This window comes from Microtus pennsylvanicus, chromosome 5, assembly GCF_037038515.1.
Source record: "Microtus pennsylvanicus isolate mMicPen1 chromosome 5, mMicPen1.hap1, whole genome shotgun sequence".
NCBI lineage: Eukaryota > Metazoa > Chordata > Mammalia > Rodentia > Cricetidae > Microtus > Microtus pennsylvanicus.
The window spans coordinates 93,820,185-93,846,994 of NC_134583.1; the positions used below are offsets into that span (position 1 = coordinate 93,820,185).

Here is a 26,810-nt window from a genome sequence, read left to right on the forward strand (position 1 = left end):
GTGTGTGTGTGTGTGTGTGTCTGCAGGTATGTATGTGCCTACATACATGCTGGGTTTCAAGGCCTAAATAGAGTTTCTATTATATCATTAGTTGTGCTAAGGTCTGCCTGCCCGTAACAGTATGGTCTGACACCCTTTCTCGGCTTGATTTTTTTTTTTAAAGGCAGGGTCTATCTCATGTAGCCCAGATGGCATGACCTGCAAAACTTCACTAAAATATTCTTTACTCCTGAAGCTCTTGCCTCCATTGCCTCTATCTTGTTCTGAGTTCTGGAATTATGGATGGGCAACCTCCATACTTGGCCTCTTCTCAGCTCTTTTTGTGACAAGGCCTACGTGCCCTGAAACTCAATTACTTCGAGCAGACTGGCCTTGAACCTACAGAACTACACAGCCTCTGCTACCAAAGGCTGGGATTAAAGGCGTGCACCACCACACCCAGTGAAGGAGATATAATTATACCCATTTTACAAAAGAATACCCCAAGGGTCAGGTGTTTAGAAAAAACATACCCAGTTTCTCACAGCAGTGAAAAGACAGCTGCTGTTTCCCACCCAGAACGTTTATTTTCAAACCCAATGAGTGTAGTAAACCAGTTGATTTGCAGTCACAGTAATATGTTAAAGAATTTACAGTGCACCGTTCCCAGGTGAGGCTGTGTTTAAGACATCCAGAGTCAGGTGGTCATGCAGACCTTTAATCCCAGCACTTGGGAGGCAGGAGGCAGAGATTAGAGGGATCTGTGAGGTCGAGGTCAGTCTGGTCTAAGCAAGAGCCAGGGCAGCCAGAGGGAGAGGGAGGGAGGAAAGCGGAGGGGACGGAGATTGGAGAGAGGGGAGAGAGGGAGAAAAGGAGAGAGAAAGGAGAGAGAAAGGAGAGAGAGAGGCGAGAAAGGAGAAAGGAAAGAAAAGAGAGGGAGAGGGAAGAAAGCAGAGAGAAGGAAAGAGAAAGTAGAGAGAGAGCGAAGAGAGAGGAGAGAAGAGGTGACAGAGAGAGAGGAGAAGAGAAAGGAAGAAAAAAAACCCCAGTCACTTGAGGTGGGGGAGGAGAGGTTGAGCCAGAGCAACACCAGAAACGCTAGGGCCAAACAAAACCAAAGCACCAGACGTCTAGAACAGGCTTGCAAGCTGGACAAACTCCAAGGAAGTGGCTGTCGCCCTACTGGGCATCCAGGCTTGCAGACCTTGGCGCGGTGACTCCAACCGCCTTTTCTTTTAAAGAGTGCTCTCTCGCTTCCCTCCGGCCTGAAGTGCCTGGTGAGTAAAATCCCCCTAAATAACCCTCCTTAAATGTATCCCCGGCATTTTTCTAAGAAAACAGGCGCCGTGAACACTTTGACCCCTTATCAATCACAGCCTCGGCCCGCTGATTCAGGAGCCAGCAACCTTTCCCTTCCCAAGATCACTGACTTTCCATAATTATTCCCCGTCCCCGACTAAACCAAGGCACCCAGATAAGGACGCTAAGCGGTAAAGAAAACCGCCCAAGAATCCGGGATTTCCTCAACCGAGAAGCTTCAGGGACGAATCCTGTGACAATCACAAGGCTTTTCTCCGCCCAGGCACTGACGGCAACCTCGTGACTCAGAGCACAGCGCCTCCGGGAGCACGAAGGCGGAGCGGCAAGCCCAGGCTCCCTAGGTCAGCCCAGACAGCCCGCGCGTGCGCAGTGCCTCGCCTCGGGAGTTCCTTCCCGCCGCACACACAGGGAAGCCAAACGCCAAATCTGTCCCCACGTAGCCGCCGCCGCCTGGGCGCCCGCCCACTCCCAGGCGCGCCTGCGCACGTCCCCACGCACGCTCCGGCGTACGGCGGCGGCCAGGGGTCGCGAGCCGGTGGAAGACCCGCGCGCGCGGAGCAGCCCGGGGAGTCGGCGCTTCTTTCCCTCCCTCCCCCCCATTCCCCTCCCCGCTCCCTTTCCCCCTCCCCAAGAATGTTCCGCTACGAGGTGAGTGGCTGCGACCGGAAGTGACCCCTCCCTCGCCCGCGCGCCCCTTTTTCCTCTGCCGCCCCGCCGCGTGGGTCCTGTTCCGCTGAGGAGGGGGCAGGGCGCGGGTGGCTGAGGACTCGGCATCGGCCGTGGGACTCGGGCGGGGCCCGGACCGGACCGCGGAGGGGCGGGACTGGAGAGAGCCGGCCGCTGGGTTGCGGCGGGGAGGGCCCGTTAAGTGCGGTAACCTGACCCTACACTTGCGCCTCCGCTCCCGGAGCTGCCGAGGAGATTAGCATTGCTCCTACCCGGTTGCTTTTCCTCAGGCAGACTCCCCGGGGGATGCCCACGGAAGCTTTTCCCGCCCTGCACCCGGAACCCCTTCTCCCCTATTACACACACCCCTATGCACGCGGGCAGCCGTCAGGTGCAGGAGCCGGGACTGGCCTTTTGGCCGAGACTTTAGTCGGCCGGTGAAGAAGGCACGGAGTGGGGAGGGGGGCGTGTCCGGCAGAAGTTTCTACGGAGTGAGTGGAGGAAAAGGGTGGGTTTCGGAACGTCGTCCGGGGAATGTAGCTGTTTGCTGACAGCCACCCACTGCTGTGTGACCTTGAGCAACTCCTAATCTAGGGATGAAACAGATTCCGGACCCACGGTTTAAGGACTGAGCTAGGGAAATCTTTAGAGAGTCATCCTGATTTGAACAAGTAGATCATTGTGATTTCAAAGAGAGTTGCTAGATGTTGCTTCTGGTGTGGAGGCAGTTGCGGGCCTAGCTCTGTGGAAGATTGAGAGGACCGTAGCATCGGTCGAAAAAGTTCCCAGGTGAGGTAAATTACAAGCCCTCCTATTAGAGTGTGTAATTCCAATTTGGAATCTTTGACCAATGAAAGCAGTAGGGTCTTTGATTTTACATTTTTGACTCAACTTACTTTGTCTAAACATGGAGATGATGAGATACAGTGAATAGAAATTGCCAGAAGAAGCAGTGGTGCATGCCCTTAATCCGACCACTCAGGAAGCAGAGGCAGGCAGGTTTCTGTATTCAAGGCCAACCTGGTCTACCAGGCGAGTTCCAGGACACCCAGAGCAGGTACGCAGAGAAACCCTGTCTAGAAACAAAACAAAACAGAGTTGCCATAAGTAAAGAAAACCTGTTAAACTGAAGCGAGAGAAATGATTGAAATTAGAATACACCTAGCTAATTTACTGGCTGGAAGGTGAGGCAGGAGGATCAGCCTGTACCTCGAGAAATAGTAGAACATACCCAAGATGATATGGTGATTCTAGCTTTTATTCAGCATTCTACAATCTTTGCTTTGTTTGATCTTCACACAGATTTCTTTAAATCAAGTTGTATTTGGCTCAAAATTACAACTTAAGGGACTGAGGTTTGGTACCTAGCTCAAAGCCTGAGACATAGTAGGCCCTCAAACGGTATCGCTGAATTAATTTTAAAAATGAGTTTCAGGGGCTGGAGCAATGGCTCAGCTGTTAAAACCACGGGCTGCTCTTCCAGATGACCCAGGTTCAATTCCCAGCACCCACATGGCAGTTCATAACTAACTTCAGTTCCAAGGGACCTGGCACCCTCACACAGACATACATTCAGTTAAGCCACCAATGCACGTAAAATAAAAAAATTAAGAACTTTTAAAAGTTAATTATGTGCATGATTAGACAGTTTTGTAAGAGTAGAGTAAGAACCTGTGATTGTTTTTCTAATGCTCAGCTTAATTGTGGATAAAAATGTTTTGAGTTCTGCATTCTGACTAGAGTTTAGTTCTACAGGGAAGAGGAAGAAATATGGAAAGGTTTCAAAGGGTTGGGAAAACAGCATGGATGTAGTGAGAAAAATATATTTTATTTTCAAAACTATATGAAACTCAAGATAATGAAGTATTCGTTTATAATTAGCACTATCTCACCATGTGGAATAAAAGAATTGTGTGTTTATATACCAAAAGTCTAAGATGTTACTGCCATTAAAGAGACACCAGTATTAGGACTTACTTTAAATGACTGAGTAAATTTCATGAAAAGTTAACTGTCTTTCTCTTTCTTGCAGTCTTTAGAGGATTGTCCTCTAGATGAAGATGAAGATGCATTTCAAGGCCTGGGAGAAGAAGATGAAGAAATCGATCAATTCAATGATGATACGTTTGGGTCAGGTGCAGTTGGTAAGTGGCATCTTTCTTTTTATAGTGTCTGTTGATCTGATCAAGTGCTTTGGTCTTAGTAAAGTCAACCTCTAATTTGAATTTTTGTTTATTCTGTGTGCGTATGCATGAGTGTAGGTCAGTGTAGCATGTGCCTGGCCGTTTCGTGGAGGTCAGAGGACAGCGTTCAGGAGTTGGTTCTCATATTCCACCTTGTTGAGAAAGGATCTCTTGTTTCTGCCTCAGAGCTACATATTCCAGGCGAGGTGACCCAGAGATGGAAGTCATTCTTGTGTCTCCACCTCCAAAGTAGGAATGTTGAGATTACAGATGTGGGCCCAGTGCATGCAGCTGTGCTCTGAGGTTCAGACGTGTGCATGCAGTGGTTTTATCTGCTAAGCTGAGCCTTCTTCCCGACCCAGTTCTGTTTCTTATATAATAGTACAGACTCCCCTCAGTAACAGTAGTTTATTTTCTCTTCTGCTCACCTGGGCCTCTGCCTTACCTGTAATAACAGGAAGTCTCAATACAGTGTAGCTCTGGGTTGCCAGAGTAAAGAATTTAAATCCCTGGAAAAGTAGACATTTAAATGATGATGAAAATAATTGTAGTAAAGGGAGTGTTTGTAGAGCACACAAGGAAAACTAATGGACTTGTAGAAAATTCTATGTAAGACATTTTAAAATTCAGTCTACCACAATCAAAAGGAGGAAGAGGGGGATTTTGAGTGCTAGGCTGGCTTGGGCTACATGGGAAAAAGCCCTGTCTCAAAAGGGGGGAAACATTCTAGACCATCACAACTTTATTGCATAATAATTACTGCTGTCTCAAGGTTTCTTCAGTACATTAAAAACACTTTCTATACAAAGAATTTTGGTAATAGAATATCTTCATGAGTTCATAAAAGTACTCAGAACAAGTTCAGAGAAAGTAAACTAACAAGTTGTGCTTTTAAAAAGAAGAAGTAAAGTGTACAGATGAGAACACGAAATGTAGGTATTCCTGCTCCTGCTATCAGAATCCGGGAATAATGGTGTTTAGATTAGGGGTGTGTGTAAATATTTGTGATTTCTTTGGAATTGCTGAAGTTCAGTCTCTGCAATAAGTGTTCCAAGTTAAATAATAAGAAATCCAGGAAAAATACAGTAGTATTGGATGATCCTAAGGTGTTCAGTTTCAAAAAACTTTAAAATTGTTATAGTGGCTACTGGTTTTGCAATAATTTAGACAGCTTAAATTCTTCAAAGCTCACAGAGTTGAATGAAGTGGCAAAAATGGAAAGGTTTGCTTTGTCTAGAAAACCAAAATTGTCACAAAGGAGAGCAACAAGAGATAACTGAAAGTAGAAGCAGTGGTTGGTAGAAAGGGCATAGAGAGCTTTGGAGGATAGCCAGTGCTCAGGAGATGAGATTGTCCAGGAGAGTGGCATGATCCAAGATGCTGTTGTCTGTCTCCATGGAGATGGCAAAGGAAGCTATGTAGAATAGAATTACAGGCACTGAGGAATGACATGAATTGCAAATCGTATTTAGGAGGTAGTTTAGCGGTAACCCCTAAAATACAATAGAAGCAGCAAGCAGCATATGCTTCTCTGGATTTTTCTATTATTTACTAGATTTCTATTCTAGATTTACTAAGATGAGACAGCATAATAATATATTCTCAATTTTGAACCTTGATAGAATGATTTTCACCTTCTTACTGACCTTCAGAGTTTTGACAATATTCCCCCTCCCCCCGTACATTTTTGTTTGTCGTCACAAATATTCTTGGAAAGGATACTGGATTATATAGAACTGTTTTATGTGGTCTGGTAAAGGTTCTTGGGGTGCGTAGTAGAGCAGCTGATAGAATGTAGAGGCAACAGGATAACATGGCTAGCTTACTTTGCACCTGAGAACAGAAGGGTGATTAAGGACTTCTTTGCCAACAAAGGTTATACTAGAAAAAAGTTTTCCAAAGGTCTTTGCTTTCCATTCAGAGTTTGATAAGATGGAATTGTAAACTGAAATTCTTGATACCTTTACAATATCTTTGTTATGGAAAAAAATGCTTTCTAAGTTGATCTGTCACTTCTTTGGAAAAACCATAGATACACAAGCAATATACAGAGTTTAAACCAGTGGGTTTAAATTGTCGATTTAATAATTTGTGATTTGTGGTGTCAGCGCCTTGAATAATATGTTAGGTCACTGGCAACAAAAGTTCTCATGTCACCTTTCTGTAAGAAACTTAACCTTTGTCTTCTGTATAAAAAAAAGTGTTTACATCATCTCAGAGCAACAAACGGTGTTAAGTAATCCCTATCCGTTTTCTAAAAATAAAAGCTTAAACTTAACCTGGTGGTCATAGACTCCATTCTCGATATTGAACGTATATTATTAATTTTTACAGTAGTGTTTGTTTCCCCTGTACTAGGGGTTGAACAAAAGCCTCACAAGGTGAATGCTGTACCACTGAACTATATCCACAGCCTCAATATTGTCCTGATTTTAATAGATAAACACAGAGGCCAAGAGGTTCAGGAACTGTGAATACAAACTGTAAGTTACTGACTGTCGTACAGGTGTATTTGGTGAAGTCTGGAAATCTGCTTTGATTTAGAAGAGCTCAGTGTTCCTCCCCGCTTTTTCCTTAGCATACACATAATGACTTCTTGTTTTTATTTAGAAATAGCTGCCTGGCGGTAGTGGCACAGGCCTTTAATTCCAGCACTTGAGAAGCAGAGACCGAGGCAGGCAGAGCTCAGTGAGTACAAGGACAGCCTAGTCTACAGGCAAGTTCCAGGACAGCCAGAGCTAAACAGTCAAACCTTTTCTCGAAAAACCAAAAAAGGAAAAGAAAAATAGTCTCAAGATGGGCTTGAAGTTTATGGAAAGAGTTCATTCAGGGTGTACAGGTTAATTAAGTGAAGAAATGTCTCCTTCCTTTTATTATTCTTTATATATCTCTTTGAGCAATAGTAAACTTAGGTCAGACATTGGCATATAGCTGAGCAACTATATTTTTAGTTTGTGTTCATGTTTTAGTTCATGTGTATGTGCTTGTGTATGAAAGTGCATGTTTGTGTGTTGAGCTTTTAGTTTCACTTTTTATCATGTGTATTTTGTGTGGTGTATGTGTGTTCATGTTTGCATGTGTGGAGGTGTGTGTAGAGGCTAGAGGGTAGGTAACGTAACTTCCTCAATCACCCTCCCACTTTATTAAATGCTGAGATAGGGTCTCTACTGAATCCAGAGCTTGCTAGATTTTCTAAGCAACTTGGCCCCAGGATATCTCTTCCCCATCCCCTGTCCCTTTCCCCCACCTCTGCAGCACTGGGATTACAGATGGAATATACTACACAGATTTTTTTTTTATGTGGATGCTAGGGATTTGAACTATTAACCTCATGTTTATGTGGCAAGTGCTGTGTCCACTGACCCATCGCTCCAGTTATTATTATTGCTGTTGTATTATTATTTTATGCTCATTGGTATTCTGCCTGCATGCATGTCTGTGTGAGGGTTGTCAGAAGCCCTGGAACTATAATTACAGACAGGTCTGAGCTACCATGTGGGTGTTGGGAATTGAACCCAGGTCCTCTGGGAGAGCAACCAGTGCTCCTAACCACTGAACCATCTCTCCAACCCCAGTTACCTTTTTCTTGATAATGTTTCGTAATTAGCCACGTAAATTCTATAATTTTATATATATATATATATATGTGTGTGTGTGTGTGTGTGCTTATAAGCAAGACTTATAAGTAAAATTTAAATTACATTTGTGTGTGTGTGTGTATAATATTTATTTCCAAGACAGGGTTTCTCTGTGTAGCCCTCACTGTCCTGGAACTGACTCTGTAGACCAGACTGGCCTTGCACTCTGAACCCTGAGATCCGCCTGTCTCTGCCTCCCAAGTCCTGGGATTAAAGGTATGAGCCACCACCACCCAGTTAAATTCTATAATTTTTATCTGAAGTATATTTTTTCCCTTTTGAGCACAACATGGTGTCTTTCCAAGCTTCTCATAATAAAGTAGCTCCTTAAATTTTTTTCTATGACACTTGACCATGCATTTTGTTAAGGGGCTGAAACCCCACATGAAAGGTGGCTTACGTTTAGAGGCTTGGATTTGTTTGTTTGTTTGTTCTGGGGTTTTTTGTTTTGTTTTTTTTTTTTTTTGGTTTTGGTTTATTGAGACAGGGTTTCCTCTGTATAACAGCTCTGACTGTCCTAGAACTTACAATGTAGACAAACTGGCCTCCAACTCACAGATCTGTCTGCCTCTGCCTCTGCCTCTGCCTCTGCCTCTGCCTCTGCCTCTGCCTCTGCCTCTGCCTCTGCCTCTGCCTCTGCCTCTGCCTCTGCCTCTGCCTCTGCCTCTGCCTCTGCCTCTGCCTCTGCCTCTGCCTCTGCCTCTGCCTCTGCCTCTGCCTCTGCCTCTGCCTCTGCCTCTGCCTCTGCCTCTGCCTCTGCCTCTGCCTCTGCCTCTGCCTCTGGAATTAAAGGTGTGCACCGTCACCACTGCCCCGCATAGTCCACAATTATTTTTAATTTATTTATTTTATGTATATGAGTGTTCTGTTGACTTTATGCCAGAAGAGGGTATCAGATCCCTTGTTGTGAGCCACCGTGTAGTTGCTGGGAATTAAACTCAGGATCTCTGGAAGAGCAGCCAGTGCTCCTAACCACTGAGCCCTCTCTCCATGATCCACATCATTTTAAGGACACCTTAAGAAGACTAATGTTTGGATCTTTCACAGAGTTCTGAAAAAGTCCTTTGACACCAAAATATTGAATTTGGAAGTCCTACTTGCTTTGCTTTTTGGATTATTAGTATTATATATGTGATACATTTCTATTTGATAAATAGTAAAGTTTAAATATATAGCCTGACTCTAAACATGAGTTAGCCTACGTAAATACTTAAGTCTCTTAAGATATGCATCATGTTTCCTACAGTGTAGTTTTAAATTTCGGAATGCTTTTCACTAGGAAATGAGTTAAATTAGTATGTTGATAGAATAGAATCATATATAGTGGTTTAAAAAAATAAGAAAAAATCAGTATTGGGTGCTGGAGAGACAGCACAGCAGTTAAGGACACTGGCTGCTCTTCCATAAGTTCTGAGTTCAATTCTCAGCAACCACATGGTAAGTCACAGCCATCTACAATGAGATCTGGTGTCTTCTGGCCTGCAAGCATTCCTGTATGCAGAATACTGTATACATACTAAATAAGTAAATCTTTTTTTTAAAAAAAAATGAGTATTTCCATGTATTTACACGAGAAGATATCCAAGGTACAGTGTACAGAGGGAGAGTTAAAATCTTGGCTCTGTCGTCGTCATCACAGTGTGGCCTGTCTTTGAACATCTGTTTGTTTACATTTTCGTCTACCTTTCTTCCATGCTCCCATAGAATTTTCTTCTAGTACAATGTGTCCTTTGCTTATTCATTGTGTTTATTTTCTTTGTTTTCCTGTTTGAATGAAGACTAGGAGAGGGTAGCATTCTTGTCGTGTACATTGGATCCTGTGTTCCTAAAACAGCACTTGTCATATAATAAAGACTTTAAAAATACTAACTAAAATTTAATAGATTCAAAGACTTAAATTCTAAGTGGTTCTCAGCCTTCCTAATTTTCAACCCTTTAATATAGTTCCTTATGTTGTGGTTACTCCCCAACAATAAAATTATTCTCATAACTGTAATTTTGCTATTTTTATGAATTTTAAATATTTTTGGAGATAGGCTTGCACAAGAGTCTGTGGCTCCCAGGTTGAGAACTGCTGGCTTAGAAGAAGATGGCAGTTAAATTTAAGAGAAAGTCTTGTGTTAGTGCTATAAGTTTTTACTTTTTCCTGTAGTGTTTGCCTGAAATAGCTTCAAATTTCGAAACTAGTTGTGTACCCAAAGTAGTATAAAAGACCTTTCCACAGTTTAGAAGTCAGTTTCAGACTGGGAAAAGATTCAGACATTGTTAGTTAATACTTGAAACTGTTGAGAGACAGAGAGAATGAGTATGTGACTGTATTCCTACATGAGTGTTCAGGTACATGCCCTTTTGTGTGTAGAGATCAAAGCAGGTGTCCCACCTTGGAGCTAGTGTGCTAGGCATCTGCAGGATCCCTGGCCCCGTTAAACAGGTACTAGGATCCAGATTTTAGTCTTCATGATTGTGCAGCAAGTACTGTTATCCACTAAGTCATTTCTCTAGACCCCCAGAACTTGTATTTTATTCCTAATATGTTTTCTATTTTTAATAGTGAAAAGTTCGCTTTATGTATGTCATGTCTGCTTACAGAAACTTAACTGTCATAAAACCTTTTTGTTAAGAGAGAGAGAGAGAGAATTTATTTATTTACTTGTTTGTTTTTTTCTGAGGCAGGGTCTCATTGTTCTACTCTGGCTGCTCTGGAACCTGCTGTGTAGTCCAGGCTGACCCAGAGCTCACAGACATCTACCTGCCTCTGCCTCCCAGGTACTGGGATTAAAGACATGCACCACACCATCCAGCTGAGCTACATTTCTTCTATGAACTGACTTGTCTTACAGATGATGATTGGCAGGAAGCACATGAGCGCCTGGCTGAGCTGGAAGAGAAGCTACCTGCGGCAGCTGATGAACAAGCAGGCAGTAGAGAGAGGGATGAGATGGACCTGTTGGGTGACCATGAGGAGAATCTCGCAGAAAGGCTCAGTAAGATGGTGATTGAAAATGAGCTAGAAGATCCAGCTATCATGAGAGCAGTGCAGACCAGGCCAGTTTTACAAGTAAGTTACTTATGTGGGAACTAACAATAGCTCAGATAACAACAGATTAATAAAGTACTTAGCTTTATCATTTATTTTCTGTTTAATAACAGAATTACATGTGCCATAGAAAATTATTAATTGGTCAGTTGGGGTGACTCGCATATAAAATGCCAGCACTGGGGAGGCTGAAGCATGCAGATCACTGTGGGTTGGAGTTAGCCCACCTACTTAGTAAGTTCAAGGACAGCCTGGGCTACAGAATAAGACCCTATCTCATAAAAGAAAACAGACCGAAAGGTCGGTAATTGCTGATATTGGCATTTTTGTAGATAAAGTTGAGGAATTGTGTATTCTGGGACAGTGTGACATCTTATTCCCAAGTAGTTGAGGATCAAGTCCAAGAGCCACACTTTTCTAGACTATGTGTACGTTTCTTTTTTGGCAGCCTCAACCCAGAAGTCTGAATTCCAGCATCTGGGATGGATCTGAAGTTCTGAGGCGAATCCGTGGACCACTTCTTGCTCAGGTATTTTAAACATTTTCTTTTCTTGTACAATGACTCGTATCCACAGATAAGTTAGCTCGTGTTGTCATCCTTGTCTTACTGTGATAATATAGTATATCATTAACAGTAATATACTGTAATAATATAGAAGTGTGTCTCATTCACCAGTGTTAGCTTTCTTTGCTGTATCCAGCACTTGCTAATTGTACCTGCTAATAATGCTCCCTTCCTCAGCCCTCAGTTTAAAGGCTAAAAGGGAGTTGTTAGAGCTCATAGATGTCAGTGTAAGATTTGAGCTAGTTAAATTCTAGGCAGAACTGCAGATCAGGGCCAGATTGTTGGACAGTGGTAGGGCACAGGGCCAAAGGGCTGATTATGAAAGAATAATATAAAGGAATTTTATGGGAATCATAAAATTGGTCATGTAATTTATCAAAAGTCAGAGAATTGTATACTAAAGGATGACTTACTATATGTGAGTTAAAATTAAATAAAAATTAAGATACCTTCATTACAAGCTAGATAATTTCTCTGTATGGTTTTTAACCACTTCCTCAATTAGGAAATGCCTACAGTGTCTGTATTAGAATATGCCTTGCCTCAGCGGCCCCCACAGGGCCCAGAAGATGATCGGGACCTTTCTGAGCGAGCTTTACCAAGGCGGTCAACATCACCTGTCATTGGAAGTCCTCCTGTTCGAGCTGTTCCTATAGGCACCCCACCTAAGCAGATGGCCATTCCCAGCTTCAACCAACAGGTACCTTTCATTAATGTACACAGCCCAGAATATTGGGAATCTGGGCAAAATTATTTAGATACTGGGAGGAGGGTGGACATTGTGGGTAGGCACTAAAATAATAGCCAATTAGAGAAGACGTTAGTGCAGATGAGACACATTCCCTAATACCATTTGCTGCTGCTGCTTCTGATATCTTTTAACTGGGGGAGAAAAGAGTAGTTAGCCACATTAGTACATTATGTCCTTTTTGAGGTGTTTTGCTGGCTGCCGGGTACATTAGCAGAGAGATAACTGAAAGCTGGGGGGAGTGGGAACACTCAGCATTGTCCACATCCCTTTTTACCTTTAAGATATCCCTGCTTTCCCTAGAGCCTGTGCAGTCCTGTTCCATAGACTTTCCTCCACCTGAAACCAGCAGCTGAAAAGGAAGGCCAATTTGGAAGGTATGGGGGGAGGGTGGTGTTGGTATGGCCTAGTTAGGCTCAATATCCTAAGAAATGGTGGAGTCACAATGTATCACAACATTGCTGAGCATGGCGGCCATATCACTGAGGCTTCAGAATAGGACTTAGTTAATCCTCCAGCTTTCTTATCATTCCTTGTCCCTCACTATAACCAAAATATATCCTCTTGGAGAAAATTTTCAAGTCAGAATGTCTGCTGGTACTTCCCTCAGATAGCATGGAAGGGTGGGGATACTGGAGAATTAGCTAAATCTTCCTCAGTTAAGATGAAACTAATTTGTGAGAGGAAGTGAACAAAGGTTCTATGTTTGAACCCATAGCCAGAGCAATTTGCTTAGAAGTAGGGCTTTGCATTGAGTTCTGTGTCTCTACCAGTACTTAAGGGGAGGGAGTGTAGGAAGGCAAAAGACTGATTCATTGAATGTAGTTGTGTATGTTTGTCTTAATAGATTCTGTGTCCGAAGCCTGTTCATGTACGGCCCCCAATGCCACCACGTTATCCTGCTCCCTATGGTGAGAGGATGTCACCAAACCAGCTCTGCAGTGTCCCGGTATGTCACTTTATAACATAATAGGAATGTATAATGTGAGCTTCATGATCACCATTACTATGTAGTAGAGCTGATATTTTCTAGATTATATGTATTCCTTGTAATCTCCTTATTTCCTGAGGTTTGTGGTCCCAAGGTCAAAGGAGAAAATTTTACTTTGGCCGGGCGGTGGTGGTGCACGCCTTTAATCCCAGCACTCTGGAGGCAGAGGCAGACGGATCTCTGTGAGTTTGAGGCCAGCCTGGTCTACAAGAGCTAGTGCCAGGACAGGCTCCAAAGCTACAGAGAAACCCTGTCTCGAAAAACTAAAAAAAAAAAAAAAGAAAAGAAAAGAAAATTTTACTTGGTTGCCTGCCACTTTTTGTAAGATCAGCTGGGAATTACTCTATATGCCTGTATTCCTAGCACTCAGTAGACTGAGGCAGAAGGATTCTTAATTCCGGGCTAGCCTGGTCTGTATACTGGTCTGTATAGTGAGTGACTTTCAGGCTACCAGTTCAAGCTATTTAGCAAGACTCTGTCTCAACAAAAGGAAAAGCGCAGAAAGATCTGTGTTCGTTTTTATTTTCTGCTACTTAAGCCTTTCATTCTGCAGCTGTCTTTTTCCTCTTACATGGACATAGTGTTTCATAATTTCTTTCTTTTCTGATATAAAGCTCTCCAGTTTGAGGGTATTTAAATCTAACTTTATACCAAATTTATTCTGAGTTTGCTTAATATATTGATTTGCTTGATCCATAATATGAACATAATTTCCCTTTTTTGTGTCCTTAGAACTCCTCCCTTCTGGGCCACCCTTTTCCGCCTAGTGTTCCTCCTGTACTTAGTCCCCTGCAGAGAGCACAGCTTCTTGGAGGAGCACAGGTAAGCCTACGGTTTAGCCATACCCCATAAAGATAATCCTACTGTCCTAAAATCCACTGAAGCTTGACACCTGCTTCTTTCACTCTTAGCGCGTGGCCCTTTTTCATTTCACGCCCCCCCTCTCATTTTCTCAAGCAAGAACATTAATGGAAATAATATTTACCTTTTTGATGGTGCCTGCCTATAATTCCAACACTTGGGAGACTGAATTAGGATCATGTGTTTGAGAGCAGCCAGAGCTACACGGGAGTTCCCAAACAGCCTGAAGTACATAATGAAACCCTGTCCACAGAAGGGAATGGGGCTAGTAGGAATTGCTAATTCTATTATACTAAAGATCTTGTTCTTCTTTGCAGCTACAGCCTGGACGGATGTCTCCCAGCCAGTTTGCACGGGTCCCTGGATTTGTTGGTAGCCCCCTGGCTGCCATGAATCCTAAGTTGCTACAAGGGCGAGTTGGGCAGATGCTTCCCCCAGCACCAGGCTTCCGTGCCTTCTTTAGTGCTCCACCCCCCACTACGCCACCCCCCCAGCAGCATCCTCCTGGCCCAGGACCTCACCTGCAAAACCTAAGGTATACAAAACATGTCTCTGTTGATCCATTGTCAGACATTTTAGTTTTATGGTATAAAAGTTTTATTTCTCATTTAGTTTTACAATGTAAAACTTTTATGATATAAGTATTTGAGAAGCTCCTGGATCCTCAAGTTGTCAGAGAACTGCTTGAGTCTTCAGGCTCTACACTGCTCTCCGGAGTATTATGCCTCTTTTGCACACGATAGATTAATTGCTTCTTTTACTAAAGTTTTATTTCATACCCATTTTTCAAACTTTATGCAGTAAGATACATGGTGGTGATAACTGAAGAAGTAACAGATAAAGACAGGCCAAGAAGCTAGCTGATCTCAGTCCAGCTGAGTTGCTGGTTTTATAAGGAGACGGACTTGGATTCTGCTCGGAAAAAATTGTGTCGTCTTATATAAATCATGTCAGTTCATGTTCTCAAGAGAAACATCAGTAGAAGATACATATATGTGGGGAAAGTTATTTTAATCTAAGGAACTGACTGGCAAATTGGAAATCCATTTAGTAGCCTAGAAACTAAGAGTCACATTGCAGTCTTGACCCTGAAGTATGTCAGCTCGTAGGCTAGAGTCCCAGCAGATTATTTCTGATCTTGATAGAGGTTTCTTCTCTGAGGGACTTCTGGTTTTGGCTGTTAGGCCTCCCAGATTAGGGAGGGCAATTTCTTAAAGTCAACTGATTATAAATGTAAATTATGTCTATAAAATACTTTCATAGCAGTGTCTGCAGTGGGATTTGGTATCATAAATCATAGTCATCCTCTTGGGTTAAGGGATTGGTCATTGTGGAAGAAATTTAAAATTACAGCTTTCCCTTCTAAAAGCCTGATTGGAATACACTCTGGCCATCCCTTGAGTGAACATGTGTGGCATTATTCTGTACTGACAATCTTTTTAAAAATGAAGTCATCAAGATGAGGTAATCAAGAACCATTTTCCCTTTTTTCTTAGACCTCAGGCCCCAATGTTTAGACCAGACACAACTCACCTTCATCCACAGCACCGGCGCCTGTTGCATCAGAGGCAGCAGCAGAGCAGAAAGTGAGTACTCATCATTCTCCTCACATGTAAGAGGAAGCTACTGACGCGGGCTACTTTTGATTTGTTTGGTTTTGCTTTTTTTTTTTTTTATACATTTGTTAAGTACAGAGCATATTTTGTTGTGCTTATGCTGTGTGTATGCATATGTGGATCCGTGGAAACAACTTTGCAGGGATTGGTTTTTATCTTCCGCCAAGTTGGTTCTGGGAATTGAACTCAACTGTCAAGTGCCATAACCCACTGAACTATATCACTGGCTCTTCTTTTCTTCTCTTTGTTATATACACGTGTGTGTATACACACACACACACACACACACACACACACACACACACACTATATGCTAGCTCTCTAAATGACAAGATTTCTGTTACATTTATTTACTTATGTATGTGATACTCAAAGTCATGTTGGCCTTAAGTCATAGTTAAAGTTGATCTCTGACATTTATATTCCTTATCAAATTTATAATCACGTCTTAACTGCCTTTTTCTTGTCTTCTAATTCAGAAGTAATCTTAAATACAGTAGCCAGCTCTAAATGTAGGTGTTAGTGAACACAATGGTCATTCTTTTTCTCTCATTATTTTGTATTCATTCAAATGTATACACACACACACGTGTGTGTGTGTCCCTGGCTGTGTTGCAAAACTTTAATAGGTTTTGAAAACTAAAAACAGTAGGATATATAAAGCTTCTTCTTCTGTGTCTATATCAAGTCATTCTATAATTATTTGCCTAGATAAATTAAGGAAACTAGGTATAGCTTTGAGGGGTTCTCAACATCTGATTTTTGTTCTCTGTATAATTCTCACTTTCAAAAATGTTCTAGAATTTATTTTTGCAGGGGAGAAAAAGGAAACCAATGTGGACTTATAAACAAAACTCCATTTATATTTATAAGCTATATAGAAAAAGATTAATACATTTAACTGTATTAAAATAATTAAATTTAATTCTTGGCAGGTGTTGGTGACACATGCTTGTAATTCTTTTTTTTTTCTAAAGATTTATTTATTATGTATACAACATTCTACCTGCATGTATGCCTGCACACCAGAAGAGGGCACCAGATTTCATCATAGACGGTTGTGAGCCACCATATGGTTGCTGGGAATTGAACTCAGAACCTCTGGAAGAGCAGCTAGTGCTCTTAACCTCTGAGCCATTTCTCCAGCCCACATGCATGTAATTCTATCACTTGGAGGCAAAGACCTAAAAAAGGAAGAAGCCAAACAAATAATAAACAAAGATGGCTAAAAAAAAAAAATTCTTTGATGAAGAAATGAAAACACTAGCAAAACACATGCCCAAATATTTAGTTCTCATTAGAAGAAAATGTGTTGAGTGGTTTCTAAAACTGAAGAGATGTTCAAGCGCACTTAATTCAGTGTAAAGATGAAAATTAAGACAGTTACCATCTTCAGACAAGCACAACTTGAAGTTTCTCACTGTTCTATTTGGGATGACGATTGAGTATGTAGCTCCTCAGGAGAGGATTTAAGCAGTAGACAAAGTTACAAACATGGCTAGACCACATCTTTGCGGTTTCACATTATAATATACTTTTGTGATGTAAGGAAGCAAGTAGAATTATCCTGTTACCATTTATGCAATCAAAAGTATACAGAATAATACTGTATAAAGACTCGAAACCCTGCAGTGGGGTGCACTCCTTTAATCAATCCCAGCACTTGGAAAGCAGAGGCAGACAGATCTCTGTGAGTTTAAGGCCAGTCTGGTCTACAAAATGAATTCCAGGACAGTCAAGACTGTTACACAGAGAAACCCTGTCTTTGGGGGGAAGGGGGGGACTAAAAGACAAACCAAGCATGGTGGTTCATGCATTTAATCCCGGCACTGAGGAGGTAAAAGCACTGTGGGTCTCTGAGTTCCAGGACAACCTGACCTACATAGTGAGACTATATATATAGCCAGGCTAACCAGGTCTGCATAGTGAGACCCTGAATCAAAAAAAAAAAAAAAGAAACATTTAAAGACAGATGAACAAGCAGTATAAAGGTATGAACATGTTGAGAATCCATCTAAAGACTGCATGGTGGTTCTTATTTGAAAAGGAAGCTGTAGGAGGACCAGAGTTGAGTTCCCAGCTTATAGTCACCTATTATTCCAGATCCAGGAGATCTGACACCCTCTTCTGCCTTGTACATGCACAAATACACATAAAAATTTTTACACAATCTTGAAGGCCTTCAACTCTCAACTGTATTACTTGGTTTTTTGAGGCAGGTTTTCACTGTGTAGTCGAAACCAGCCTCAAACTCTATCCCAGGCTGGCTTCAGATCCACGGTTTTTAGTAAGCCTTGAGTATTGGGAATATAAGTTTGTGTCACCATGGTTGGCTGTGTGACTTCAAAGTGAACCAAATTGGCCAAAATACTAAATCTAGACAATGGGCAAATATTTATTAAAGTATTTGCTTGAGCTGGATACAGCAAAGTGTTATGATTTTCAGTGAGTTAAGGAAAAATTAAAGAGTACAGACTTTAGGATCAGATTGGCCAGTATTCAGTCTTACTCTGCCACCCGCTAAATAGCTTTGATTTCTCCTGGCCTCAGTGTATTAAGTGAAGAAATCTACCTCCTGCGTGTGGTTATAATCTGCAAAAAAGTCCAGATATGGATGTACTTAACAAAGGGGAAGTGCTCAGATCTTAATGTTATTTCTGTGACTGTGCATCACATAGCTTTATTTCCCTTTGATTCTTTTTTCCTTCACAAAGGCAGAGGGGGGTGTTTTTGAACCAGCATGTTTGTATTTTGAAAAGCATGGCTGGCCGGGTAGTGGTAGTGCACCCCTTTAAACCCAGCACTCGGGAGGCAGAGGCAGGTGAATCCCTGTGAGTTTGTGGCCAGCTTGGTCTTCTACAAGAGCTAGTTCCAGGACAGCTAGGACTGTCACACAGGGAAACCCTATCTCGAAAAAAAAAAGAGAGAGAGAGAGAAAGAAAAGCATGGCTAATATGCTGACTTGGCCTGAATGCAGCATGCACTTGCCTTTTAGTCAGCATCGGAATCTCAATGGTGCGGGAGACAGAGGAAGTCACCGGACCAGTCATCAAGATCATCTCCGGAAGGATCCCTATGCTAATCTCATGTTGCAGCGGGAGAAGGACTGGGTCTCTAAAATCCAGATGATGCAGCTGCAGAGCACTGATCCCTACCTGGATGATTTCTATTACCAGGTAAATAGCCAGTGCTTGCTTTGAGAACAATTTATTTGTCCACTTATGCTAGTAATAGAATTTTCTATTGAGATATTGTTCAGGGATGCAAATTGACTAAGTAGATTCTGTCCATTTTTTAATACTTGATATTGTCAAGCTATATGTGCTCAGATTGATATTTTCATTTTGGCATTAATAATCTAAGAATATTGGTGGTGTGGGGCTAGGGATGTAGCTCAGTGGGAGAGCACTTGCTTAGCATGTATAAGTTTCAGGCTTCAATCTGTAGTACCCCCATACACACCAAAAAATAAAGAGAAGAATATTAGCAATCTAACTTTAAAGACATCTTCATCTTTTTTTGTTTGTTTTTATTGAGCTATTTATTTTTCTCCCTTCCCTCATCTGCCCTCCCCTTCTATCTTCTGTGATCCCCACGCTCCCAATTTACTCAGGAGATCTTGTTAAAGACAACTTCATTAATTCACGTTTTTAAAATACTCTTTAAAAGCATTTATTTTGTGGGCATTGAGGCACAGCTATCGAGGCCCACATGTGGTTGTCAAGGGGAATTAGCTTTTTCCTTTCATAAGGTAGATCCCAGAGATTGAGTGTTAAGTCTCATACCCCAAGACAAATGGCTGAGGTGCCTATTTAATATATCAAGGTGGACCTGGCCACCAGATTCTCCCAGAATCCTTTACTCCACAGGGTATGACCAATATACTCCACCCTTAACCCCTCCCAACACCTCCCCCCAGAACACTCTAGCTCAGAGCCTGGGCTGCCCTTCCCCTTGAGGTGTTCCCCTATATATTCCAGCCATTTTGGTTGCCTGTTTTGTATCCTTGTCCTCTTGCCTGCTGTATCTTGGTCCTTCTCTCTCCCTTGTCTCCTCCTTTGCCCTTCCCTTCTCACGTGGCTCAGGGTCATGCCCCATCTGGACTTTTCCAGGTGTCCCTGTCTTTGCCTACAGTCTCCCTTTTATCTATAATAAATCTCCTCCTCCACCATATCTAGGAGTAGTGGCTGAGGTGCCTATTAAGCAGTCATCATGATTGGTGACAAGTGCCTTTGCCCACTGGAACATTTTACTAAACCAGTCAATGTTTTTGAAGGCTAAGGGATTTGAGGGTGTATGAGTGTCAGGTTTGTGGTGCTGGGCATTGAACGTGCTATAAACATACTCTGTCGCTTGTGTTCCCGTAATCAGTAGATTGGTTTTGTTTGTTTTGTTTTGGATTTTGAGTATGTTTTGATACAGGATTTCTCAGACTGGCCTCAAACTCTCAGATATCCACATGCCTCTGCCTCCTAGTTGCTGGGATTAAAGGTGTACACTGCCACCACCTGACCATAGATTAGTTTTTAATAAAGCAAGGATGGATTTACATGCCTTTAATCCCAGAGGAGGTAGAGACAGGAAGATCTCTGAGTTCTAGACTAACCTGGTCTACATAGTGAGTTCTAGGACAGCCAGGGCACACTGGGGGGAAAAAATCAAAAAAAAAATAAGATAGCCTGGTGGTGGTGGCACATGTTTTTAATCCCAACACTTGGGAGGTAGAGGCAGGCAGATCTCTGAGTTCGAGGCCAGCTTGGTCTACAGAGCTAATTCCAGGATAGTGAGAACAGTTACACCGAGAAATTCTATCTCAAAAAAGCAAAAATAAATAGATATGTAGTAAGCTTTCTTGTTGGACTTTCTTGGACTGTCAGCCCTCAAATAATGACACAGAGACTTATTAATAATTATGAAAGCTTGGCCTTTAGCTTAGACTTCTTCCCAGCTTGCTCTTATAGCTCAATTTAACCTGTTTCTGTTAATCTACATTCTGTCTTGTGGCTCTCTCCCATTCTGTGTGTCCAGCTTGCTAGCATCTCCTCTTCCTATCTTTGTTCCCAGAAGTCTTGCTTAACCTCTTCCTGCCTACCTATTAGCCGTTGAGCTCTTTATTAAACCAATCAGAAGATGCCTTGGCAAAGACATATCTACACAGTGTACAAAAAAGATTATTCCCACAACATAAATAAAATAAAGTTAAAAGAAAACCTAGGCATCAGTGTATTTCTGGAGTCCTAGCTTTATGACTACCATTGGTGTAATTAGTATGAATAACAGTGGGGATCTGTGTTTTGCAATGAAAGCCATCTTGTCTTGTAGAATTACTTTGAAAAACTGGAGAAATTGTCAGCTGCTGAAGAAATACAAGGTGATGGTCCTAAGAAGGAGCGTACCAAGCTCATCACCCCCCAGGTGGCCAAACTGGAGCATGCTTATAAGCCTGGTAAGGTCCCAGTCTATTGTTAAGAGAAACTTGTGGAGAGCATGAGTAACCCGACAGACGAACTCATAGATCCTTTGCTCGTTGAGATTCTGTAATTTTTAAAAACTTACTATGATCTTTTTTAGTATTCCTAAAATAGATAGAGGAAATATTCTTTTGATAATTATTTTAATGAAAGGTGGAGAATAGATTATGCAAAGGACTTGCATTAGGTGGCTGTGGTGATTCTCATCTGTAATCTCAGTATTGAGGAGGCAGAAGCATAGGATCATGATTGAAGCAAAAGAGAAAAGGAAAGGGGTTGCTTCACTACATACATTCTTGTGGTAAATTATTAAACCATGGGTGAAGAACCAAGAAAAGATTTGAATGCTGTCTGCTTTATGCCAAGTCTTTACTGGAGTCTTCTTTGTCCTTGCAGTGCAGTTCGAGGGCTCTTTGGGTAAGCTTACTGTCTCTAGTGTGAATAATCCTCGGAAGATGATCGATGCTGTTGTGACATCTCGGAGTGAGGATGATGTAAGTGCCAGTTAATGGGTGTTCATTTTGGAGTCATTGGAATGAGATGAGGCTTGGTGGAATTGTAACCTAGGTTGACCTGGTCTGTCCTGACTTTTTGGTTTTTCACACATACCCTGAAATATGGTGCCTTCTTAAAAAAAAAATAAAAAGTGGGGTGTGTATGTGACACATGCCACGGTGTACTTGTGGAAATCAAGAGGACAACTTTCCGAGATTCTCCTTGCCACAGGGACTCAGAGATCACATTCAGATGGTCAGTGCAGCAGGCACTGTTAGCCAGTTGAGCTCTCCTGCTGGCTCTAAAGCCTTTACTTACAAGTCGGCCACAGGGCCTGCAATAGCAGGGGTCTTTGGATCTGATACCTCTGGCTGCAAATAGTGCCTGTTTAGTTCAGTTTGCTGCATAAAACATTGTTTTTGTGTTATTAGATTTATTAATTTAGCTTAATTTGTGAGCTGGTTTAGTCAATGGCCTTTGTTTCATAATTTTGTCATTTTAGATTGTTAACTTTTAAGGAGTCCGTATTCTCAAGTATTTTCACCAATAAACCTAAAGGTGCATTCTTGATTAAATGTTCTTAATAGAGGTAAAGAATTTGTACTGAATAACTTTATTTTTTTTTTTAAGGAAACAAAAGAAAAACAAGTTCGGGACAAGAGAAGGAAAACCCTTGTCATAATTGAGAAAGTAAGAATAGAATCTATTTCTATATTTAGTTTCAATTTAAAGAACTATCAAATATATGTGTGTTCAAGAGTAAAAAAGTGAGCAGTAAATCAGTGTTCTTTGATTTTTTTTAATTTTTTGTAATTACATTTTATGATTGGAGGTGACATTGTGCATGTGTGTCAGATGACAACTTGAGGGGGTGGCATCTTGCCTTCCACCATATAGGCTTTAAGGCTCTAACTCAGATTGTCAGGCTTGTGGGGAGGGACCTTTATCTGCTGAGTCATCTCACTGGCACATGTTCTTTTCTATTACCTAAGAATTAATTTGTGTTGAGTGCTTGTTGTTTACCAGAGTGTTCTGGCAGTGATTGTTCTATACTTGGGAAGAGCACTGCGCTGAGGTTTTATTCGCAGTTACTCAGCTAATAGATGATTATCTTTGAGCAGGTCATATGTTTATCTCATGTGTCAGTGTTGTATCTGCTACAACCCTTGTGTGGGAGTCAGATGATAATTTGCAGGAGACAGCATGCAGCTCCTTCCAACACATGGCCTGCAGGATTGAACTCGGGCCGTCAGACTTTACCACACTGAGCCATCTCATCAACCCAGGTCATCTTGAGCCTAATAAAAATAAGAGTAAAAGTTTTGTTGTTCCATGAGCTAATTTAGTTTTACAGCACTTATTAGGCATTCCTGTGGACTAAGGGAAACATAATGATACATATAGACAGTCTGTAAAGCACGCTTACCACAGCGCAGTACTGCATACATACCGCACTACGCTACCTAGAACACAGTGGTTTAGAACATAGCGCAAACCAGCCCTTTTGAGTCTATAATGAGAAGCTGAGTTACTTAACCTTTTATGCTGTCGTCAGTTTCTTCATGGGGATGATTGTAGTAGTTTTGTTTGGGGGTTGAGTGTGCAAATGAATTGAATTACCTGCAGAGTGCTAGATCACTAGTTGACACCTGTAAAGTTAAATTTAAAATATTGCCTGATCAGGGTAGAGATGGCTCGGTGGTTAAGAACACTGGCCTGGTCAGGGTAGAGATGGCTCGGTGGTTAAGAACACTGGCTGTTCTTCCAAAGGACTTTGGGTTCAGTTCTTGGACCCACATGGTAACTCACAACTGTCTGTAACTCCAGTTCTAGGGGATCTGGCATCCTCACACAGACATGCATGCAGGCAGACCCCCAATGTACATAAAAATAATTTTGATCCCAGCACCTGGGAGGCAGAGACAGATGGATCTCCGTAAGTTTGAGGTCCACCTGGTCTACAAAGCTAATTCCAGCACAACCAAGGCTATACAGAGAAATCCTGTCTCAAGAAACCAAAGAAGAAAAGAAAAAGCTGGGCGATAGTGGCGCACGCCTTTAGTCCCAGCACTTGGGAGGCAGAGGCAGGCGGATCTCTGTGAGTTCGAGACCAGCCTGGTCTACAGAGCTAGTTCCAGGACAGGCTCCAAAGCCACAGAGAAACCCTGTCTCGAAAAAACAAAAAAAAAAAAAAAGAAAAGAAAAGAAAAATGGCCTGATTAGTAAATATTTCTCAGGAATCCAATGTGGTAGATTTGAATCCGAGTCAGTTTCTAAATGTGAGGACTAAAGAGTCAGTTCCAGAAGAGCTCCACAGTGAGACCCTATCTGTCACACAGATTATCACGGCTGGAGAAGATGATAAAATGTTTGCTGTATAAATTTGAGGAACAGAGTTTGCATCCTCAGTATCCACATAAATGCCAGGGAGATATGGCAATCCTCCCAGTATACGGGGGGCAGAGACAGAATCCTTGGAGCAACCTAGCTAGTTAGTTCAGCCTAATTGGCAACCTCTGGATTCAGGTAGAAATGCTGCATCATACAGAAAGTACTAAAAGATGGAGGGAAACCCTTGACACTCAAGCTCTGGCTTTTCTAAAAACTCATTTTAGTCAGGTGGTGGTGGTGCACGCCTTTAATCCCAGGCAGAGGCAGGCGGATCTCTGAATTCAAGACCAGCCTGGTCTACAAGAGCTAGTTCCAGGACAGCCTCTAAAGCTACAGAGAAACCCTGTCTTGAAAAAAAAAATTGTATTATACTCTTGTATTTTTACTTGTTAGGCCTAAACTATGAAGACGCTTATCTAATACTCTGCGGTGTTGACCCAGCATGTTATAGCCTGTTCTGTCTCTCCCCTAGACCTATAGTTTACTCCTTGATGTGGAAGATTATGAAAGGCGCTATCTCCTAAGTTTAGAAGAAGAGCGGCCTGCCCTGGTGGATGAAAGAAAGCACAAAATCTGTAGCATGTATGACAACCTGAGGGGCAAATTGCCTGGACAAGAGAGGTATGCACGGTGCACTTTAAAGAAAGGGGAGACCTCTTCCATTGCCACTAAACTCCACATATTTGGGATTGTGGTGTACCCTGTCCCATCATTTCTATAAGCATTGCATCTATCTTTCCTGGGTTTTGTTTTTGTTTTGAGACAGAGGCACACTGCATGGCCCTGACTGACCTTGAATTCACAGAGATCCAGTTGTTTTCCAAATGTCCCTTATTAAAGGTGTGGGCCACCACACTATACTAGTATCTTTCTTTTTGTCCTCACTTGGGTGCTACTTCATGTAAAACATTCCATAATCCTTTTGAGTTCTTTCTTGGATTCATTTTTTCAACAATATACAGTGTCTACTAGGATTGTACTAGTGCTGCAGATAAGAGGGATCGTTACTGGATTTTGGTTTTGAGGTGAGAAGTTATATCTGGAGTACAGTTACTAGTGTGTTCAACTTTGTGATCTATATGTATTTGCTTTCCTGCTAAACTGGCACTTAACAATATTTGTACTTTCTTGGGATTTCCATCTGTAGACATACTCTAGTGTATATGTGGAAGCCAGTCGATCTTCCAGTGAAGAATTTTGACTTTCTTTGTCATCTTTTCTCCTGCTAATTGTCTGAAGCAAACCTAGTTGTGATAATGTCCTATAAATCCCAAATATTTAATGTAAGAGGACCACATCTGCTGACAGCTCCTTTCCCGTCACTCAGGTTCTCCTGAGTCAGAACTTACACAAACAAAATAGACTTCCTTTCTGGCTGTTGGTCTGATAAATGTAGTTTATCCATAGATAGGCATGTTATGTACCCATTAAATGTACTTAACTGAAGCATATTTATTGATGGAGAAAAGTGGTTCCCTTAAGAGGTTAACTGAAGTTGGAGATTGCTGTAGATCAGTGGTAAAGCACTTGCCTAGCATGCAGGAGGCTCTGCACCCAATTCCTCATATCAGAGACGGAAGGTGAAAAAAGTCAAATTATAAAACCATGCAAATTTTATGTGCCCTCCTAACACTTACAAGTTAACATTTAATTTTTACTTATATCAAATTTGATCACATTTTATATATAATATGGGAAATATATTTGTAAAACTTAATTTTACTTTTTATTATTTAGTTAGAATTGGAGAGTAATCCTCAATATTGGTAATGCAGATGATTATGAAAATAGGGTTGCTTTTTTTTTTTTTAATGTGAGTTTTCTATATTGCCCTTACTGACATTAGGTGGCATTTTTCTTGCAGGCCAAGCGATGACCACTTCGTACAGATCATGTGTATCCGAAAAGGAAAGAGAATGGTTGCCCGCATTCTCCCTTTCCTCTCCACAGAGCAAGCAGCTGACATTCTCATGGCAACTGCCAGGAACCTCCCTTTCCTTATCAAGAAGGACGCACAAGATGAGGTACCCACCACGTAGGGCAACTTTTCTTAGGCGTGTCAAGTTGAAAACTGGCTTTTAGTTGCTTTTGTGTATGTAAAATATCTCTCCCTGCTCTGTTGTCAGTAGCTTTCTGTTAGCCTGGAGATTTAGTTGAATGGTGACCCACAGGTAAATTTTTGATTAAAAGATCCCTGTTTATTCTTGTAATAATTTTTCAAAGATTATCAAAATTTCTCGTACTTTTTCAAGTTCAAGACAAGAAATTGCTAAAAGAATAGTATTATTGAGCATGGGACTCAGAACAACGAGATACTTCTAAGGAAACATTGTAGTTAACTACAGATTGAGTAGTAACTACTGAATTATCTGTGCAGAAGATATGCCTATATAATGTAAAACACAAAAGAGCTGGAAATTGCTGCTGTAGCTTTTGAGATTTTAGTATTTACAGAAAGAAATGAAAAGTTTAAATCTCATTAGAAAAATGTACCAGAATGAAAAAAAATTATGTTATAAAATTGATTAGATGTTTTAAATTTTATTTAGGAATAGTTTGCCCACAGGTGTTTACATGCATTTTGTGCATAACTGGTATCCGTGGAGGTCAGAGTAGGTAGTTTGTGAATCACCATTTTGATGCTAGGAATTTAATCTGGGTCTTCTGTAAAAGCAACAAGTGCTCTCTAAACAGCTGAGCTGTCTCTCTAGCCCCCAAAACCAGTACATTTTTAAGAGACTCCAAGAATGAAAAATGGAATGGAGGAACATTTTCAAGATTTGAGATTTATGTTAGAGAATAAAACATAAATGCAAAAAGAAGAGAATGCAGCAGTGGGCAATGTGTCG

At 41.6% G+C, this 26,810-nt stretch overlaps 1 protein-coding gene across 2 annotated transcripts in view; it reads left to right on the forward strand.

Moving 5' to 3' along the window:
• The first annotated feature begins 1,769 nt into the window (after positions 1 to 1,769).
• The window catches only part of Patl1 (PAT1 homolog 1, processing body mRNA decay factor), a 33,080-nt gene continuing 8,039 nt past the window's right edge, over positions 1,770 to 26,810 (forward strand). The window contains exons 1-15 of one of the 2 annotated variants that reach the window (XM_075973558.1): positions 1,770 to 1,947; positions 3,998 to 4,109; positions 10,627 to 10,844; positions 11,272 to 11,352; positions 11,894 to 12,088; positions 12,984 to 13,085; positions 13,860 to 13,949; positions 14,306 to 14,523; positions 15,485 to 15,574; positions 18,600 to 18,780; positions 20,927 to 21,050; positions 21,472 to 21,569; positions 22,201 to 22,260; positions 24,434 to 24,582; positions 25,826 to 25,985. In XM_075973558.1, coding sequence (XP_075829673.1) covers positions 1,933 to 1,947; positions 3,998 to 4,109; positions 10,627 to 10,844; positions 11,272 to 11,352; positions 11,894 to 12,088; positions 12,984 to 13,085; positions 13,860 to 13,949; positions 14,306 to 14,523; positions 15,485 to 15,574; positions 18,600 to 18,780; positions 20,927 to 21,050; positions 21,472 to 21,569; positions 22,201 to 22,260; positions 24,434 to 24,582; positions 25,826 to 25,985 — 1,893 coding nt within the window. In that variant the 5' untranslated portion in view covers positions 1,770 to 1,932. Of the gene's footprint in view, positions 1,948 to 3,997; positions 4,110 to 10,626; positions 10,845 to 11,271; positions 11,353 to 11,893; positions 12,089 to 12,439; positions 12,514 to 12,983; positions 13,086 to 13,859; positions 13,950 to 14,305; positions 14,524 to 15,484; positions 15,575 to 18,599; positions 18,781 to 20,926; positions 21,051 to 21,471; positions 21,570 to 22,200; positions 22,261 to 24,433; positions 24,583 to 25,825; positions 25,986 to 26,810 lie in introns of those variants that run through there. The other variant, XM_075973559.1, reaches the window with a different exon arrangement.